Below are 20,960 nucleotides of genomic sequence, written 5' to 3'. Positions count from 1 at the left end.
AGGGAGAGAGAACAATTGCCAGGCCCGGCGAAGGAGAGAGAATGATCTCGAGGCCTGGGGTGGAGGGCTGACCCGCCCCTTTAGGGACTTCCCAGTTGAGGGACATTTTGGCTGAAACCAAATCCTGAGCCCCCCAAATCCCATGGGCCTTTTGGTCAGTTGCAGCACTTGGGGCTGATCCTCCAGGCCATTGAGCTGCAAGCTTCCCTCGTATCCCTGGGAGCAGCGGGTGCTCAGCGTTGGGCAGAGCACAGGCCAGAGACCCTCACCCAGGGTTCCCTGCATCCAGCCCTGACCTCATGTCTTTCAGAAAGCAACAACCAGTGATGGAGAATCCAGCTGGCCTAGGTAGGCTGAGGGGATGAGGCCAGGCTCCTCCTCACGCCGACCAGTCACTCCTCTGGGGTTGAAGTTAGTGCGACGTATGCGAGAGGGTAATCTGGGCCCAAGCTCATGGAGTCAATGCCTGGATCTGAGCAAGGTAGGACCCTTCTCCCTGCTCCGGGTAACTGAGCAGCCCCACCTCTGAGCACCAGGAGAGGCAGCTCCAAAGGGCTTTATGTGGCTGGGGCAGAGCATGCCACGGGCATCAGGACAGCGCAGCCAAGCTGGGCACGTGGTGAAGCGCTCTGGGGAGCGGAGCCACCATCTGCTGTGGGGAGAGCCGAAGAAGCTGCGCAGGAAAAGCACCACTGACGGGAGTCCGGGCACATGGAGAGCTCAGCGCTTTGGGGGAGCTCTGCCTGGGGTGGGTTCAGGTAGCACGTTATCCCTGGGCAGGGTGTCGGCAGCAGGGATCGTACCTGTCACCTCTGTGCCTTCGCACGACCCTCTGCTGCCTGAGCCAAAAGGCCCAGCTCCGTAAGGCTGGGCTGTAACAGGCTCGTTAGCCTCTCTGTGTGGCCTCGGCACCACTGGAGGGCCAGAGCACCTCCCGGCATGAGTAATAACCACAGTCGCCCCCTCCAAGGTCTGGCTCAGACGAGTTCTGCCTGGCATCACTGGCTTTGCAGTGAGCCAGTCAGCTCCAGGGGTGTAGGGCAGGTCAGCAAACCTCCCTGACTCTGGGAGCAAACCTGGTGTCATAAATATAAAGGGAAGGGTAAACACCTTTAAATCCTTCCTGGCCAGAGGAAAAATCCTTTCACCTGTAAAGGGTTAAGCAGCTAGGATAACCTCACTGGCACCTGACCAAAATGACCAATGAGGAGACAAGATACTTTCAAAGCTGCGGGAGGGAGAAACAAAGGGTTCTCTCTGTCTGTGTGTTGTTTTTGCCTGGACCAGAGTAGGAATGCAGGTCAGAACTCCTGTAAAGGGCTAATAAGCAATCTAGTTAGATACGCGTTAGATTCTGTTTTGTTTAAATGGCAGATAAAATAGGTTGTGCTGAATGGAAAGTATATTCCTGTTTTTGTGTCTTTTTGTAACTTACGGTTTTGCCTAGAGGGATTCTCTATGTTTTGAATCTGATTACAGAAGTGATTTTACAGAAGTGATTCTTTTACCTTTTCTTCAATTAAAATTCTTCTTTTAAGAACCTGATTGCATAGGTAAACACAAACCCAAACTCTTGGATCTTAACAACAATGAAAAAGCAAATTGGTGAGGATTTTTATCAAGCCTTTCTCAGGAAAGGGGGTGTAGGGTTTGGGAGGATTTTAGGGGTAAAGACATTTCCAAGTGAGCTCTTTCCCTGTTATATATTTGTTAGACGCTTGGTGGTGGCAGCAATAAAGTTCAAGGGCAAAAGGTAAAATAGTTTGTACCTTGGGGAAGTTTTAACCTAAGCTGTTAAAAATAAGCTTAGGGGGCTTTTCATGCAGGTCCCCACATCTGTACCCTAGAGTTCAGAGTGGGGAAGGAACCTTGACACCTGGGTTGGGGCTCAGGGGCATGAAGAGCCCGGGCCAGGCAAGGACCATGTCTGGTGGGGCCATTGTGACACACAGATGCCAGCAGGAACTTACAGGGGCTGGGACAGCTCCAGGGTCATGTTCTGTGTTCGCCGGGTTCTAGGCCTGACGGGTGACTCTCCATTGGAGACAATGGAGACCTGCATGCAGCCCAGGCCCTAGTTCAGCCTGTGACCCCTCCATCAGCTGCTCACTGTGGTTATTGCTCCTCAGACTGGGAGCTCCTTGGGGCAGGGACTGTCTCTCACTAGGGCCTTGTGCAGTGTCTGGCACGATGGGGCCCTGATCCTGGTCATGGCCTTTGGATGCTACCACTATATTAGCGATCATAAATCCTTCTCAGCAGAAAGGAGTCGGAATTCACAGCTCCCGGCCCACCCTAAGCCATGTGGTCTGTTTCTGTTCACTGACTGGATGGGGGGTAATTCTAGGAGTCAGGTCTTTGTGTGAACATCTGACACAGTCACCAGAAATCCAGGGTGTCTGTGAAAGATCCTGGGGTAAAGTGGCGCCAGGATCTTTGTGGGGAGTGGAAACCAACAGAGCCACAAGGGCACAGAGCACTGGGCTAAACATTCAGAAGAATGTTCCTCAGTCATGGTGAAAATCCTGGCCTGGTGAATCTATGGGAGTTTTGTCATCAATGTCAGTGAGGTGAGGAGTCCATCCTCCATGTTCGCAGCATTGGGGCAGTTCTGGCCCATGAGATTCAGCCTCCTTTCAGCCTAAACTCCTCACAGATCCACTCCCATGAGGTAGCCTGGCGCCTTGGGTCTGGGTAGCAATGGGTGCTATCTCTGACTGTAATGACATGGGGACGGTCCATGAAAGTGAAAGGTGAAGACTTCAGCACTGATCAAAGGAAATGCTTTCTTGCTCACTGAGTCAGACTGTGGAACTCACTGCCACATGATGTCATTGAGACCAAGAATTTAGCAAGATTCATTTAGGGATTGGACCTTTATCTGGATAACCAGAATAGCCATGTAGTATTGGAAGGGAGACAAAACCAATGCACACAGCATCTCAGTGCTGGCTTTGGCTGCGTAGACATTGCTGACTGTGCCAAATTAACAACGATCCATTGGAACTGAGCTGGGACAACCAGAGCAAGGATGCAGGACCCAGGGGGCATATTCTGATCTCACTGCCTAAAATGCAAATCTGGATTCACTCCACTGAAATGAGTGGAATCACTCTAGATTCACACTGGGATAACTGGTATCAGAATCTGGCCCTGGGTCTATGCAGGAGAAAGGCAGTGTGTGAGAGCTGCCCCAGCCCTGTGGCAGTGCAGGCATAAGAATGAATCACTGATGGTTCCTATCTTGTGTAATCCGTAGTGCCCGCCAGTCACAGATCTCCAGTCCCTTTCCAGACGTTAATTGCAGCTTCCTGTGCTGGGGGGTAGCAGTGTCCCCATTCTAGAGATGGGAAGTTGAGGCCCAGAAAGGTTTCAGTGATTTGCTGAAGGTCTCAGACACTAAATCAGCCACTGAACCCAGGAGTTCTGCTGCCCTGTTCGCTTCTCTAGCCACTGACCATAGTTCCTCCCCTGCAATGTAGTTAGACTCACCGCTGAGGCCTGGCATTATATTAACCCACCAGCAGCTGCACTGGAGCCAATCCTGTGCTCTCAAGGCCTGGAAGCAGGGAAAGGAAGAGTTAAGCCATTCGCTGATAGCTGGTGAGCTCATCGGAGCTGGACTATGCTCCCTTGGTTATTAACCACTCAACACAGCCCTGTAGACAATGTCGGGGGTGGGGCACAGTTAGCTGGAGCTGGGAGATCATAACACCCACTTACTCCAAATTCCATCCAGGTGTGGGGCAGAGGAGCCAGTCCTGAGCTGCTAGCCATGTAAGTAGGAATCTTTTACCATTGGGATTTAGAAGCACCATGAATAAGAGGAGCTTGCGAGTCAGGATTGAGGGGCAGTGTGAATAAGAAGGGGTTATGGGTGGTGATTGAGGAGCACCATGAATAGGAAGGGGCTGCGGGTTGGGATTGCGGAGGTCTGTGGATGGGCGGGAGATGCATGTTGGAACTGAGGATCACTGAACCCCGGACTCGGGGGCTGGGGAGTTTCTTGTCTCTAGAGAGGAGGAACCTATATTTTGCAAAGTAAGCACCGAAAAGGGATATGCAAATAGTCCCAGATCTGATGCTTAATGGGCAGGTGACACTGGGTGAGTTGTTGGGACCCTCTAAACTGTCTCTGACTCCAGAGGATGCTAAAAACCTGCAATCACAGGATTCAGTCCACAGGGCCAGACCCAGCTATCAGTTACACCAGCAGAATAACTCTGCATGGATCTCAGCAGTGACTTGAATTTACATCAGTGTAATGGAGATCAGAATCTGGCCCCCCATCCGTCACTGAACAACTCCTGGGCAGCTTAAAACCCTTTGTACCGTATATTTCCCCTATTTCTGCATCTGTAGCCAGAGTCTTGGAGTCTAAATAGCCTGTGTCTTCCCAAGCACACGCCACACCAGAGACCTTGTCATACACGGGGAGTTGCAGAGGGGCAAGGTGGTTGGTTTAATGTGCTGAACTGCTTTTGAAGGGCTCCATCCTGCATGCCTTGTGCAGGCAAAGCGCCTTCTGAAGTCAGCAAGAGCTTTGCCTGGGGCCGGACTGCAGGATCCTGCTCTAAAAGGATCAACACAAAGTGATGCAAAGCTCAATAATCCTGGGGTGTTTCAACATCTGCTCCTGGGGGCACTGATGGGAGGGCTGACCGTTGGATTGCCCCCTGAGCATAGAGGAGATAGTTAATGTAGCCGGTTCCCTTGTCTCTGAGAGTGTCGTGCCCACGTGCCGGGATCATCCATGGTGAGTTCACTTTTTAAAACCTTCATTCCTTCAATAATCAGATGCACTCTGTGGCCCTTCACCCAGATGCTTTATTCCTAGACAGTCTCAGCACCAGTGCAGGTCAGTGACCGGTTGGCTTGCTCCTTTAAGTTCTGCTGCACTTGGAGGTAAAACAAACCTGTCGTTCCATGTGTGGTCATCTCACTGATGTACCTGCTCAGTGGGGTGGATGAAGGTGGGGCTCCCAGTACCTTGTCTGTATATTTCATTTTGCCCAGCTTGGGATCATGTCACCTCTGGCACAAAGAGAAGGGGAACAAGCCAGTTTCTGTGTCATTCACTAGTGCTTAGATTGTGTGGTGAAAGGACTATAGAAAACCCAAACATGGACAGAGTCACCGTGACAGGGGCTCTAAACTCCTAAAACCAGGGGTGGGGGGCGTTAATTATAGTAAATTCCTTGATGTCGCCAACAACCCAAAGAGAGTCAAAGATTCCAAGGCCAGCAGGGACCATTGTGATCTTCTAGGCTGACCTCCTTTATAGCCCTGGGCAGAGAACTGCCCCCAAGAAATTCCTAGAGTTGAGCTTTTAGAAACACACCCAGTCCTGGTTTGAAAATTGTCAGTGATGGCTAGTCCACCATGACCCTTGGTAAATTGTTCCAATGGTTAATTACTCACTGTTAAAAATGTATGCCTTATTTCCAGTCTGAATTTGTCTAGCTTCAACTTCCAGCATTGGATCATGTTAGACCTTTCTCCACTAGACTGAAGAGCCCATTATTAAACATTTGCTCCCCATGCAGATACTTACAGACTGTGATCAAGTCACCCCTTAACCTTGTCTTTGTTAAGCCAAATAGATTGAGCTCCTTGAGTCCAGGCAAGTTTTTTAATCCTCTAATCATTCTCATGGCTATTCTCTGACCCCTCTCCAATTTATCAACATCCTTCTTGAATTGTGGGCACCAGACCTGGACACAGGATTCTAGCAGTGTTCACACCAGTGCCAAATACAGAGGTAAAATAACTGCTCTATTTCTTCCTGAGATTCTGCTGTTTATGCATCCCAGGATCACATTTGCCCTTTTGGCCACAGTGTCACACTAAGAGCTCATGTTCAGATAATTATCCACCATAAACCCAAATCTTTTTCAGAGTCCCTGCTTCCCAGGATAGAGTCCCTCATTCTGTAAGTATGGCCTTTCTTCGTTCCTAGACGCATACTTTTACATGTAACTGTATTAAAGTGCATTCTGTCTGCTTGCACCCAGTTTACCAAGTGATCCAGGTCTCTCTGTATCAGTGACCTGCCCTCTTTATTATTTGCCACTCACCCAATTTTTGGGTCATCTGCAAACTTTATCAGTGATGATTTTATGTTTTCTTCCAGGTCACTGATAAAAATGTTAATGTAAATGTAGGGCCACAAAGTGATACTGGCTGGACCCGACTGGAAACACACCCACTAAGTGATGATTCCCCATTTACAGTTACATTTGGAGTTAGCCAGCTTTTAATCCATTTAATGTGTGCCATGTTAATTTTATATCGTTCTAGTTTTTTTATCAAGATGTTGTGCGGTACCAAGTCAAATACCTTACAGACATTGCAATCAATCATGTCAACGCTATTTCCTTATCAACCAACCAGACTTGTACTTTCATCAAAAACAGATATTAAGTTAGTTTGACAGGATCTATTTTCCATAAACCCCCATTGATTTGCATTAATTAACTTCCCCTCCTTTAATTCTTTATTTCTCAGCTCCTGTCTCAGCAGCTTGTCAGCTTGCCTGGGATCGAGGTCAGGCTGAGAGGTCTAGAATTACTGGGGTCATCCCGTTTACTCTTTTTGAAAATTGGCACATTAGTTTTCTCCCAATCTTCTGCAGTTTCCCCAGGGCTCCAAGATCTATTGAAAACATGTTAAGGAACAATAGGAATCATTCCCAGGTGCAAAGGCATTGTTTATTAACTGCACCATAAAACTTCTACACGCATGAAAAGGGCAGAGAATCCAGGGGACACAGTGAGGGGTGTCTCCATAGGCTGGAGAGCTGCCATTCCAGAGCAGTTTGAGATCCACACACCTTCTCTTTATGATCCCATGCACGTCGCACTGTATCAATTCCTCCTTTCCATCCACCACAAAGACACCTGTAAATCCAGATGGCGCATTGAGAGATTCCGAGATTCACAGATTCCAAGGCCAGAAAGGACCATTAGAGCATCTAATGTGACCTCCTGCATAACCCAGATCAGAGAAATTCATCCTGTTGCTCCTGTGTTGAGCGTAATAACTTGGGATCCAGTAGCCTTGAAATGCAAAATACATATTGTTGAAAAGGATTTCCCACTTTTACCAGCTCTCCATTTGTTGACTGACTTAGTCAATTTTGTTCTTTTTGTTACTGAGAATCTCTAGATTTCCTAGCAGTTGGAAGTCAAATCTGATTTCCGTTTCTTAGCAATCAGTGGAGGGGACAAAAAAATACCCAAAAACATGTCTCAGGAAACTTAGACAAACCAGGAGATGCTGAGAATTTCCTGCACAAAATAATTGACCTTCCCAGAGTCCCACGCAGCACAGCAGCGAGAGGAGAATGATGCCTTGGGTATTTCTTGACAACCTGCTAAGGGCTCTTGCCAGTAGCCAGGCACCTTGCTGGGATGTTGGAGTTGGGGATGTGGCATTTGTGACTCCTGGTTCCCCCCTTTGGCTGGAAAGAAGTGTTAGGCGGGGAAGACCGGGAAGAGGCCCTATCTCTAGGGACAGACAGAGTGGGCAATGGTGGGAACAATGCTGCTCCCGCTGCGGACTTGCTGGTCTTTTCCAGCCTTGGGCATTGGTCTTTCTAAGGGCAGCGGGGGCATGCAACTGCCCCTGTGTCAGCAGCAGTGGGGATTGTACCTGAGTCCTCTAGATTGCAATACACAGGCCTCTGCTACCTGAGCTAAAAGTCCTGGCTCTGTTAGCCAGGCTGTAGCAGGCTCATCACCTGTGCGTGGCGACCAGGCCCAGGAGTCACGCTGTGGCACCAGGGACTCATTTGCAGAGCACTCGGGGCAGGGCAGGGGTTGGCTGGAAAGGGGGAAAGCTGATCTCTCTGCACAGCGTGAGGCACAGGCATCAGCCATCCTGCCAGGGCATTGGGCCCGCAGCGCTGAGATGGCAGCACCGCTCAGGGCTGTGAGCCACGCACCCCAGCTATGGGGGCCTGTGCCGTGCTCAGCGCAGCCAAGTGCCAGGGAACTTCCCGCTTCACCCAACCCCCAAGCAGCTTCCCCTAGGGCTCTCCACAGCTCCTGGCCCTCCTGACCAACTCTGGCCCATTCTGGGTGGCTGTGGCACTGCCCGAGGCCCTAGCCAGCTTGGTCTCGGACGCACAATGCTGCCTTCCACCCGCTGTGCACTCAGCAAAGTAGTTCTGGGCCTGGGGATCCATTCCCAGCTCCAACACTGGCTCCCAGTGCAGGCGGGACAAGTCGCTCCCCCTCAGCCGGGGGATGGTTATGTCCAGGGGAATGGGCCCCCTGAAGCCAGCCAGCCACCCACCCACCTCAGCCCTCTTGAGGGGTCATTATTTGGAAGGGACACAGCCCCAGCAGCCCTGACTGACTGCTACGGGGAGTCTGCCGAGGAGAAGAGAGGGGCTGGATTTACAGCTGGGACACATTTTTTATTTGCCAAAAATACCGTTTTGTCGCCCCGGCTCTATTCACAAATATGACATGAATCTGCCAAATAGTTTCTGCAAAAACAATCGTTCAGGATTTCCAACACCCTGAGGGGGCCCACTTGCCTCCACCCACCCTAGCCCCATCGTTAGGGCCCATAACTGGGGTCTGGGAGACGCCAGTGCATTCCCTCCTTTGCCTGGAGTACAAAGGGAGCTGGACTGGGGTGGCCCCTAGTATAAGCACATGCCCTCGCCACGGTGCTCTAGAATCAGCATCTGCTTTGCCTGCCCCAGTGACTATTCAAATATTACAGACACAGTGGAGCAGCTTCACCAGCAGAGAGACTCTTCCCAGACCATCCCATAGGCCAGTGACTGGGGCACCTCTTGTAACACAGAAGGCCCGAGTTCAGATTCCTCTTCCATGGCAGGCAGTGGAGGGACTGAACCCACTGCAGGGCAGCAACCTAATTACTGGGCTGGCAGTTATATGGGTCAGAGATCCCAGGGCCAGAAGGGACCATTGGGGTCAGCTAGTCTGACAGGCCAGAAGCCTGCCCCACAATCATTCCCAGAGCAGAGCTTTAAGGAAAACACCCAGTCTTGATTTAAAAATTGCCAGTGATGGAGAATCTACCACAATCCTAGGTAAATTGTTCCAGCGATTAATTCCTCTCCCTGTTCAAAATGTAGGTCTTATTTCCAGTCTGAATTTGTCTGTTTTCAACCTCCAGCCGTTGAGTCATGTCATGACTTTCTCTGCTAGACTGAGAGCCCACTATCAAATATTTGTTCCCCAGGCAGGTGCTTACAGACGGCGATCAAGTCACCCCTTAACCTTCTTTTTGTTAAACTAAACAGATTGAGTTCCCTGAGTCCATCACTATAAGATGTTTTCTAATCCTGTAATCATCACCAACTCCTCCTCCGCCTCCATTCTGTGAATCTAGCCCTTTATTTCCTTTGCGTTTACGTGAAAAAAGTGCCCAGAAACTTAAACAAAGCTAAATTCTTGTTGATTCTAGATTCACTAAAATGTTTTGGAATGTTTTATTTCCCTTTGGGTCGAACCAAGTTTTGTTTTTGAACTGCCAGGGACTGGTTAGTCACCCAGCTCTAGTGGGGATGAAGTACTGAGGGTGGGGGCTTATGAGAATCCAGGACAGTCACTTATTTGCATCAGATCTGGGAGCCTCTCTCAGACTCCCAGACAGAGATGTGATCCATTTTGTGATTCTGCTTTTTTCTCACAGTGTTTCCTCATCCTTTCCCCACCCTCTGGATCTATTTTGTCCACCTGTTACATCCTGTCTGGCATGTAGATGGGGAGCTTTCGGGGCAGGGACTGTCTTTTTCGTTCTTTGTCTGTACAGCCCTAGCACAGTGGGGCCCTGACCCTTGACTGGGGATCCTAGCTATTGTTCCCAGCATTATTCCTCCACCTTTCCAAAGGGGTGCACTAGAAGGAAAGTGACCATGGCCAGAACAGGGAGGACACTGTTCACAATAAACTGAACACATGGGCAGGGGGCAAATCTTAGGAGCCACTGGCATCGGGCACTGGCTGCTCCATTTGGACCATTACACCAGAATACGGACAGGATTTCTTAGCAGCTGTGCCAGCTTGGTAACCTCTCTAACTGCACTCCATTTACACAGCATCAGCTCCCTCATTGATTCCTTGCAATGGGAAATTTTCTGAGGTCTCAGCCCACTTCTGATCTGACAGCTGGCTGGAAGGACTTTCCAGGGTTCACAGTCCAGCCCTGGGCACTGACAAGGCAGTTTTCCATGTCTCCTAACCCCAGCCAAATGCAGGAGATGCAATTTTATGCAGCCCCAAAGATGAACAAAGAATGCAGATGAAGCTAATCACCCTGCATATGTCAAATGAGGACTGAAGAGTTTTCAAAAGCTTACTGCTCTGGATCACAAATCCTGCCCAGAGCAAACGACTGTGGGCTGTACTAAAAAACATGGGCCTGCACCTGCAAAGCCTTATGACAGTGCTTCACTTCACATGACAGGCCCATTGAAAACACTGGAGTAACTGACGTGCCTAAAGCTAGCCATGGGCCTGAGTCTTTAGATTCGGGCCCAAAGCAGTTAAATGTAATTTCTTCCTTTGCATGCCTGCTGAGTCCTGAGTGCAAGGTTCTGGGTTTGCCCCTTAAATAGATACCTACAGGAGACCCCTAAAGCAGAGCATTTCCCTGCACACATTATGCACTCTGTCTTCCCTCTGTTCTTGCAGGAGAATTACAAAGCCCTGAACCTTAGATGGATAGGGGGCTGGCCACAGTTACAAAGCTGGCATCGCTCTCTGTGTCACCCAGCCATTCCTGGGTCATCCAGCCCCCGGTGTGATGGCTGAGAGGCCTACGCTCCAGGTGAAATAAGCCAAACTACACCTGCAGCTGGGCTGGAATTATTCCACAGACACTGATGAACGAAATAGCTAGACTGGCATCCATGATCTGCCGCTCTCTGGGCTGTAGGCCACGGCGGGTGGATCTGGCATTTTCTGCTGCATACCAGCTGAAGTTTCCAAAGGGCAGACAGCAAGCATTGAGGGGTTAATCTGCCTGCTTTCTGTGTTTCAGCAACAGCCAGCAACCAATCAGAGCCCAGTAGAAATAGCAGTTTATAGAAACCCCACCACTTTCCCTCTTATCCTAATGGCTTCTCTGCATTACACTGCTGGCTTCCGAGAAAATGGATTTCCTTCTTGATTTGGTGAGAAAGTAACTGCAACCCTGGGGCCCATGAGGAGGCAGCATCACTGACCCCAGCAATGCCAGTGAGAGCAATTTGCTGTGTGGATTACTTAGAATCGGAGCCTTTCCACATACATGAGCAGATCCTGCAGCTAACAGCACCTCGGGGAGCGCAAACCACTCACCAGCCCAGAAATGTCTCTCACTCTCCTCCTGGCAAATCAAAGGCTGCGTATTAACACCTAGCCCGGATCTAGCACTTTTCTTCTAGTGAGCTCAAAGCCCTTTGCAAAGGTGGCCAGTATTATTAGCCCCATTGTACAGATGGGGAAACTGAGGCACAGATAGGGGAAGCAACATGCCCAAGGTCACCCAGCAGGCCCCAGGCAGAGCCAGAAATATAACCTAGCCAGGTGTCCTCAGTTCCAGCCTACCATACTAGCTGCTGAGCCACACACTGCCTCCCTAAACTAAAATTACATGTGGCCTTGACAAGTCCCACGTTCTGGGACTGACTGTGGCCAGCTGCTGCCCAGATGCACAAGCAGGGAGACAGCACAAAGGCGAAGTTAGACCCAGTCCTACCAACTGCTCTGTTTGGTCTCTCATCTCTCTCTCTCCCCAGGTGGCCTTGTCTAGCCTAGAGTGTTTAGCCCAAGGAAGGCACTACTGTTGGGAGATTTGAACAGGGTGGGTCCCAGCAAGAAACCAGGCTGGATTGGGGGTGCTGGCTAGGGAAAGCTTGTCACTAGGCCCCTCCAGTGCATTCTGGGTTAGAAAGCCTGTGGGGGCAAGTATGTCTGAGGAAGCCATGGCACAGGCTTGTGAGAAGGCAGCGTGGCCCACTGGGTAGGGCACTGGACGGGGCAGCTTGGCATGTGCACCACATTCCCAACTTGCTCTCCAAGTTGCCGGGTGACCTGGGCAAGCCATCACCCCACTCTGTGCCTTAGTTTCCCCATTAGTTAAATGGGGACAATGACACATTCCCTGGTGAAGCATTTTGGGGTCCTTGTATCTCATGGGCGGGGTCTTCTCTCACTCTGGTGTAAGCAGCGGGGGATTCAGGTGGAAATGCAGGGCATGAGAAAGGAGACACAGGCCACCGGGCCTTCCAGAGCTCTGCTCCTCCCATCCCTTTGATGCCTGCTCTGAGAATGTGGCACACACTGACCGCAGTACCTGGTCAGCTCTGCTGGCTGCTCTAAGGCAGGGCAGGGGCTGCTAGCTAGTGCTGTTAGCCTTGCCCTAGGGGTGGTCCCAAAAGGGCCAGATTTTCCAAAGTGCTCAGCGCCCAGCAGCTCCCACCAAGAGCACTGGGAGGTGCTGGGTGTAGAGCACCCTTGGAAAACTGGCCATTTCACCGAAGTGCCCCAGTGGGAGCTGGGTTCTTGTGATCCATGGAGCAAAAACTGTGCCGGACCCATGCACAGGGGCACAGTGTGGGGAGTTCCTATGGGCCTGCTCAATGCCCGGGCACAACTGGGCCCAGCTGGGGTATTTTTAAGCTGCGGTGTTCCCACAGGAGCAATACAGTCCTCTCTCAGCTGCAACCCCGTGAGCCTTTCTGTGCTCTGGCTCTGGGGTGGCCTTTGGCCCCACCTAATCAGTGACCCCTCCAAACGGCATGACCCTGTGAATGAATGTCAGTCCCCGCAGTGCTAATCCCCTCTGTTTTCCTCTTCTGTTCCTCTCAGGCATTAACCCCCAGACCCGCAATGCCCAGCACCATGGAAACCCACCCCAAGAACCTGGATGGGAGTGAAAAGTCCCCTGAATCCAAGGATTTGATCACTAGCAACACAGCCAGCACGCTGTGCATCAGCTCCAGGAGTGAGTCCGTCTGGGCCAATGCACCCAGGAACAAGTGGGAGATCTACCACAAGCCCATCGTGGTGGTTTCTGTTGGAGGCGCCATCTTCCTCTTTGGGGTGGTGGTCACCAGCCTGTCCTGCTTCATAACGATCAATAAGAATGTTTACAAAATGTGTGGCCCGGCATTCCTGTCCCTGGGGCTGATGCTCCTGGTTTGCGGCTTTGTCTGGATCCCCGTCATCCGGAAGAAGCAACGGCAGAGACAGAAATCACGCTTTTTTCAGAACATCAAGTCATTCTTCTTTAACCGCTGAGGGCTGCTCAGGCTCAGCACTCGCGGGTGGCAAGCAATGCCTCTTTCAGCCTGGCTGGATTTGCCATGAGATTATTAGGGCCTGATCCTGCTCTTAGACATGCCTAGTGGATCCCCAACTTTGACCTTCTCCTCTCCCCATAGGTGACATTCATCCCCATGCAGGTCCTCTGTGGGCAAGTAAATTTCACACTATGTGCTAGGAGAGCAGAATACTGGTGTGGAGACAAGCAGGTTGGGCCCAAGCGCTAGATTTTGCTCTTGACTGTACATTGAGCAAACCTGCAAACATTGACCATGTCCTATAGAGGACAAAGCTTTGAACTGTATTCATCAACACCCGGCACCTGTACTGCTGAACACCTGTCTGGGATGGTCTCAGGGGCTGGACTTGATGACCTCTCAAGATCCCTTCCAGCTCTACATTTCGATGACTCTATGACTGGGATTTCACTAGAAAATGTAACCCTTTACTCAGGTGACTGGCTCTTACTGACACAAGTAGTGGCATTCAAATCCATGGGACTGCTCCATTGAGTAAGAGTCACAGGACAGGTCTGACAGGGTATCACCGGAAAGGATTTCAGCTGTTCAGGACGTGCTGTGTTAATAGGGGAAACAGGGCTACGCTAGGAAGGGATTGGATTGTTCTCCATCAGCCATATGGCTACAACTCCTCTCTGGCTAAGATGACCAAGTACAACACTTCAAATATAGACGATCCATAGTGCCAGGATATGTCAATGGGATCTGGAGGAGACCATGCATTCAGAATGCTCTGCAAGGGCAAACAGAATCATTTCTTTCTAGCCAACCCTGCATTGGACCTCAGAGGATACATCCAGAATGATAAACATGCATGATCCACAGCTGAGAATGAAAGGACTTAGATGGGGATGTGTATGAAGTTCATCTCATAATTGTCACTATGAAACGAGCGTCTGTGTGCGATGCTACTCCAAAGGGCATTCCAGTATGTTGCTTACTCAAGACTTTCTGATGAAGTGTGGGGTGATATTTATTTCTACCTAAACAGCCAAGCTGAAGAGCAACTGAGCACAGACGTAACATTTCTCTGTTCAATTTTACAGACTGTCTAAGAAATTCCGTTCCTCAAGGTCTCTGGCTGCAAGGCTATACTGCACCAATTACATATTTATCTCGGTTTGGAGTGATTGTCTCTGTCATGATGGATTCCAGCACAGCACAAACCTCAAACATTCCACCTGGGCGGAACAAGAGCAAATGTAAAGGAGATGCCTTGTTTAACTCAAGGCCATTGAACTCCTCTTGTTAAGAATTATGTACCCTGGGAAATTTACCTACAAAAGTGGGAATCATTACCAAATATTTTTGGTTAATATTGTAGTTGCCTTTTTCCAGTGGGGCCCAGTTAGTTTTAAAAAACTTGTAAATACAACATTCCAGCTGCAAATCCAACTGTGCAACTGGTCTTTGGTTTGGATACTAGGGACAAGATTTTTACAAATAGTCGCCTAGTTCGTAGTTAGGCGCCTACATAAATCGCCTGATTTTCAAAGCAGCAGAGCTGTTGTTGACTCCACTGAAGTCAATGGGAGCTGAGAAGACTCAGCGACCACAATTGGACTGTGTCTCTGGTTAGCCCCATAAGCATAGCACTGAGTAAACCAATACCTGCATGCAGACCACTCTTTTTCCCGTGTCAGGACACGGCCACGCACCGACGCGTCTAGCTTTGGTGAGGTGGTATTGTAACAGCCCCAGATGTTTTCTGATGTAGAACAACACTCATCCGAGACCAAATGGCTGCGACTCATGGAAAAGGCACAGTCTGGCTCTTCTTTGCAACGAGAACCCTCCTCTGAGCCAAATGCAGCCATTCAGCCTGGATAGCAAGTTGAATTCCTTAGGAGAAAGAGGAATGAAAGTCTGTGTGGCGCTGGTTGTGTTTTGCAGAACCTCTCTAGTCTTCACAAAGCTTAACGATTTTGTTTCAAACGTCAGAGGTGATCAGACTGCCACCGCTTCTGGTGATCTGAACAATCCTTTTGGACCTTAAAATCTGTGGGGAAGACCCTTAGCTGCTGCATGTTGTCATAATGCCACTGAGGGTCCAGTGACTAGGGCGCTAGCCTAGGGCTTTGCAGACTGAGATCCAATTCTCTTCTCTGCTACAAACTTCCTTGTGCAATCTTGGGCAAGACACTCAGCCTCTCAGTGCCTCAGTTCCCCTCCTGCCCTACCTCACAAGGGGGTTGGGAAGATAAATACACGGAAGATTGTGACATGCTTTTGAGATCTTCTGGTGAAAAGTGCCATATAAGAGCCAGGTACCATTACAAGGCAATGGAGCAATGAGAACTGACACCAGTCCCTGGGGACAGCCTGCGTTTCCCTTGCCCAGCCACAGAGCAGGACTGCTGCTTGAGAAGCTGAGACGCTTGTTCCCTGCTGATGAAATGAAGGGATCTTAAGCTGGAGAAGAAACTGGAGCATCTATTAGAAGATCACATTGGGTTCAGTGCAGCCCTGTCACAATGCATGGCATTCTGCACTCACAGCGGCAGCTTCCCATTGAGTCTGGGGCAGGGTGCTGAGATCAGACCATGCTGAGTGTTTCTTGCACTAACCACATTTGTATCCTATTTTCTTTCCTCGGAATGACAGTTTTCTAACATGTCCATCGGGCTTGTTATTAAACTGAGCTAAGAGGAAAGTCTCTTTCAGAGCCCTCTACCTACTACAATGCTGATAGAGCTAAGCCAACCAGGCCTGCTTCCAAAGCAATTCAACCAAAAAATAAATCCAGCTGCCACAACACAAAAGTTCCTTCCATGGACACCAGCACCCGGTGCGTGGGTCTAGCCCTTAGCTGCAAAGGGAAGGATCCAGCTGCATTAATGTTAATGCACTGAAATTCACCCTCTTGCAGCAAGTGCAGTGCTGGGCCTGGGCAGGGGCTCTGGGGCCTTAGGGTTAATAGATCCTGGAGAATGCTGCTCTGGTTTGAGCCCTGGGGTTTCATATTAATAGCGAATGTGGGTGGCAGGTGGGGACAGGGAGCCCAATATTCAAGATAAGAAAGTATACAGCCCTGGCTCTGGGGGGCGGCCCTGGTGAATTTGTTCAGTATTCCATGAGCAGATCCCGAAGGAATCCGAGCCATTTCTTGGCTGGCATGGAAATGATTAACTCCCACCCAAATGCCCTGCCCCTCCCCCCTTAAATTTCAGCTCTACTCCAAAGGAGAGCCTCTGGCGGGTTAACATCCCTTGTACTCCAAGGTGTCTGGGACTCTCCAGATTCTCAGATCCACTGACGTTCATAGGTGCAGCTCCACTGACTCTGGCTCTGTGAGGGAGTCTCCTTGTCTGAGACTCCTCCTGGGAGTCCCCTCAGTTTTGCCTGAAACAAATGCAGCTCAGCCAGCCGTCTCTTGAAGGTTCAGATGAGGTGAGGTACCCAAGAGGGTTGAGATGCTCCCCGGGCTCGGAGCACTACCTGCTAAAGGACGGTAGTGCCGTGCGCACAAGACACCAAACCCCAACCTTGCCGTGGGCAGAGCACTCGGCCAGAAGCTGATTTACTGGTATCTGACTGTATTCTGAAGTGGTTGGATTGTCCATAGGGGAGTCCGCATCTGGGATGTGACAAGCTGAGGGTGGCTTCCTCTTAAATCTCTCCCATGCCCTGATTTTACTCCTGTGCCTGCTAATGCCTTGTTGGGGGGGGTGGATATCGCTCTGGCCGGATGGTGCCTGATTTCCGAATGCAATGAATAAAGTACTGGACCAAACTCCCCTCGCTGTTTGCGTGTAACTGTGGTGATGGAAAGACCCCCAGGGGTCACCGCTCCCAGCCCAGTCTGAGAAGAGGGCGTTCGAGTCTGTGCTGCTGCTGGGGTCACAAGCTGTCCTGCCTTCAAAAATTGAAGACGGCCTGCCCACATGAGCAAGGGCTACTCATGTGAGTAAGAACTGCTCCCGGGGCCCCTCAGGGCTGCTGTGAAACTTGAGCAATGCCTGGGTCTTGTGCTGACCCCTCTACTCAGGTGAATTTTCCAGGTGCACCATTGCTTTGTGTAAAGGCTTTATCATATGCTCTGTATTATTCCCCTCCCATTGCCTGTGCATCCCAACAGTGTTTGCTTTTCTTGGCTGCAGCTTCCCACTGAACAGGTGTCTTTATTGATTGATCTACAAAGGGCCCACACAGTTCAATTAACAGTGTCTGCTCAGTGTGCAGCTATGGTCAAAGGAGATGTCAGGATGCATAGAGAACAGGATGGAGAATAACACAGAGAGCAGAGTAATGCCTCTATATAATCAATGGTGCCCCCTTATCGGCGTACTGTGTGCAGTACTGGACACCCCATCTCAAAAAGGACATTGCGGAACTGGAAGGGGATCAGAGAAGGGTTTTGAGAATGACCGAGAGCCTAGATAACTCTCCTATGAAGAGATTGAAAAGACTGGGATTGTGACCTAAAGAGGAGACAGATAAGAGGGGATGTGATAGAACTACGTAAAATAATTAGTGGTCTAGAGGAAAGTAGCTCAGGAACGTCTCTTCTCCCTGTCGTCACACAAGAACAAGGGGAGCGTCACTTCAATTAAAAGGTGCCAAACCTGAAAGCGAGAAAAGGAAATGTGCAACTAGACTGTGGAAGTCACAGTCACGGAAAGTTGTAGCGGTGAAGGATTTAGCAAGACTGAAAAAAGAGCTCATCAGACTCTAGAATAAAGGTACGTGAGTCCTTTCCAGAATAGTCTGGATGGGGCAGAAGAGCTGTTTTAAGAAGGTATCAGGTGACACGCCCAATCTGATTATCTCCAACTCTTGCTAAAACAAGGTTAGATGCTACTTGCCTCCTCCCCTGGTTCTATAAAACAAGAAGGAAATTCATTACACAACTCAATAGTGCTGGGCATCAGCAGTTCAAATGTGCACGTGAAAGGTCGTGACCCAGCCAAACCTGTTGACCGCAACTCGTCCCTGGTTTAAACCTTAGGCTGTCGGTTATTGCAGATCTTCTGGGAAAGGCTCAAGTTCTCTTTTTTAGCACAAATAGAAAAGTCAGGGCGCGATCAGGCAGCCTTTATGCACGTGGGTTATGGCCGCAGGGTTGAGCCCATTGTCATCCAGCATTTGCAGAGACAAGCCCAAAAGCAGGTGTTATGTCTGGCTGTGTTTGTGTCTCCTCTTACTATGAATTGGGTTTCATTTCACCACAGAGGGGCCAAAGTCATCCCTAGTGTAACTTTACTGAATTTGACACCCTTGCTGTCCACTTCTACAGGGATCCATGTTATTGTATACTGACCATGTCCCCGGGGGATGCTGGAGCACGCAAACACAACAATTGTGCAGCAGACAAAGGGGGAAGAGAGGAAGAAACAAGCGTGGGCACCATGCCTGAGATGCCCCTATCATCACAGGGAATTCATCAGTGCCACATACCCATCTCAGTCTAACAGGCAATCCCGGCTTAGGGGCCCACAGAAGGAGGAAGCAGCCCTAGAGTGCCAGTCATGGAGGGATGTTCCTTTCCAAGCCTGGATCCAAAGATCAGTGTCACCCGTGTGTGAAAGAGCTGGAATCACTAATCCAGTGTCTAATTCCATGTTTACACCAAGGTGCTGCTGGAATGCAAGTATCTTCCATGTATTTAACCTATGTCCCAGCAGCATTCAGGGCTTGTCTAGACTTAAAATGCTGCAGCAGCATACCTGTAGCACTTCAGTGAAGATGTTACCTACGTCAATGGGAGGGCTTCTCCAGCTGGCATAGCTAATCCAGCTCCCAGAGAGGACGTAGATAAGTCGATGGGAAAATTCTCCTGATGACATCATGCTGTCTACACAAGGGGTTAGGTCGCTTTAAGCGCATTGCTCAGGGGTGTGGGTTTTTCACACTCCAGAACAACGGTGATACCGACCCACTTTCCTAGTGCAACCCAGACCTCAGGTATTTACCTGTCTCTGTTTACTGCAGAGTCAATGTAACCACCTCTGGAAAAGCTAGTTCCTCATGTTTTCATGCTAGATTCAATGTCCCTTCCAAAATGTGTACTGTCAGTAATCACAATAACTAGGGATATGCTGGATATCCATATGAAATATCAGGTTTCAGAGTAGCAGCCGTGTTAGTCTGTATTTGCAAAAAGAAAAGGAGGACTTGTGGCACCTTAGAGACTAACCCATTTATTTGAGCATGAGCTTTCGTGAGCTACAGAAGTGAGCTGTGGCTCACGAAAGCTCATGCTCAAATAAATTGGTTAGTCTCTAAGGTGCCACAAGTACTCCTTTTCATATCAAATATCCAATCTCTATTTCAATCCTAGGCTATGCTTACGTTAGACTTCTGCTAGCGTGTCGGGCAGGGATAGGAAAAAGTGTGATCCCTGACTAGCACCTAGTGTAGATGCAGCCCTACCTGCAAGGCTGCACTTTTACTGATATAGCTTGTTTCACTCGTGGGGGGCAGGTTCAATACAATGGTAAATGCTCAGCTTTTCTGGTACAGCTGCAGCCACACTAGAAGCACTTTGCTAGTGTAGTGCCCTAGTATTCCTATGCCAGTAAAGCCTTTCTAGTGTAGACATGGCCCCAACATTAATAGCAACAGACTCTGCAGCCCAAGTACCCACAGAGCAGAAAATCACACCACTGTGAGAGCTGCAACAAGAGGACGTGAGATCCCAGTGGCCCTACAGCAGTCATTGTGATGTTGGGTGCTATCTCTTAAGGGTGGTGGGCCTGCAGGCTCAGGGAAATTCCCTCATCAGAAGCCAGGTGTTGCAGCAATGCAGGTAGTCTTGATTTTCCTGATGGATCTCACCGACTCCTTGGGCATATCATGTTTCAGCAGAAGCCAGCACAGAAGGGGGAATTGTTTACTTAAAAATGCCCTGACTGAGGACATTTAAAGCACTTCTATGGTTATGATCTTCTGTAAGCCATATGCAGCAGAAGAATTATCTAGGATGGGAGCAGTCTTGTATGCTGGGTGAACTTGGCATGTGGGGGGAACTACAAAAGGGTCAGAGGTTCAGCATGCCTAAAAAGCTAAAAGTCCAGATGCTTCTCAGATGCTTATCTGTTTTCCAACCTCTTTTGTCTGGAGGCTGGGCAGGTAATGTCACAGGAACAGGCTTTCTCCAGAGATTTCCAGCGTAGCCTGGTTTTTGTCCGGTCTAAAATACCAGCCCTTTGTATCCTGAATGAAACTTGGAATTGCACAGTAAAAATCCCTGCCCTTCTCAGCATGTAAATAGGCAACCTGTGTCTTTCAAGGGGCACTCTCTAGTCAGTTTCCAAATGTGAAACTGAAATAGTTCCACTTGTTGGCTCTGCCCCTGGGCCCCCTGCCACTGGCTGTCATTTCTACAGTCACATTTTTTGTACTTAAAAAGAAAATGTCCTATGCCCTATTACTGAGTGAAAGACTCACACAAAGAGGGGAAACCAAGGCAGGGGCCATCCCTTTGTTCGGTTTGTCCAGCACAATGGAAGCCTGGGTTGTGATTAAGACTCCTCAGTATTCTGCAATACAAATAAATCAATGAGGCTCAGATCTTGCCAATGCTTACACACCAGTGACTTTACTCACATTGGCTCCAGTGAGCTCAGCTGATTACTTAGGAGAAAGAGTGGAACAGACCAGACACAAAGCGCCAGCAAATTCAGTGTAAACACCTTGAAAACCAGAG

The 20,960-nt window shown here is 49.6% G+C and overlaps 1 protein-coding gene across 1 annotated transcript; it reads left to right on the top strand.

Moving 5' to 3' along the window:
• The first annotated feature begins 3,701 nt into the window (after positions 1 to 3,701).
• Positions 3,702 to 17,034, top strand: PIRT (phosphoinositide interacting regulator of transient receptor potential channels). Its single transcript, XM_073310525.1, has 2 exons — positions 3,702 to 3,777; positions 12,837 to 17,034. The coding sequence occupies exon 2, from the start codon at positions 12,858 to 12,860 to the stop codon at positions 13,266 to 13,268; it is 411 nt and encodes a 136-aa protein (XP_073166626.1). The 5' UTR covers positions 3,702 to 3,777; positions 12,837 to 12,857; the 3' UTR covers positions 13,269 to 17,034.
• Positions 17,035 to 20,960: the final 3,926 nt, after the last annotated feature.

This window comes from Lepidochelys kempii, chromosome 14, assembly GCF_965140265.1.
Source record: "Lepidochelys kempii isolate rLepKem1 chromosome 14, rLepKem1.hap2, whole genome shotgun sequence".
NCBI lineage: Eukaryota > Metazoa > Chordata > Testudines > Cheloniidae > Lepidochelys > Lepidochelys kempii.
Note: the sequence above shows the minus strand (reverse complement) of the source record. Positions and strands in the feature narration are given on the sequence as shown.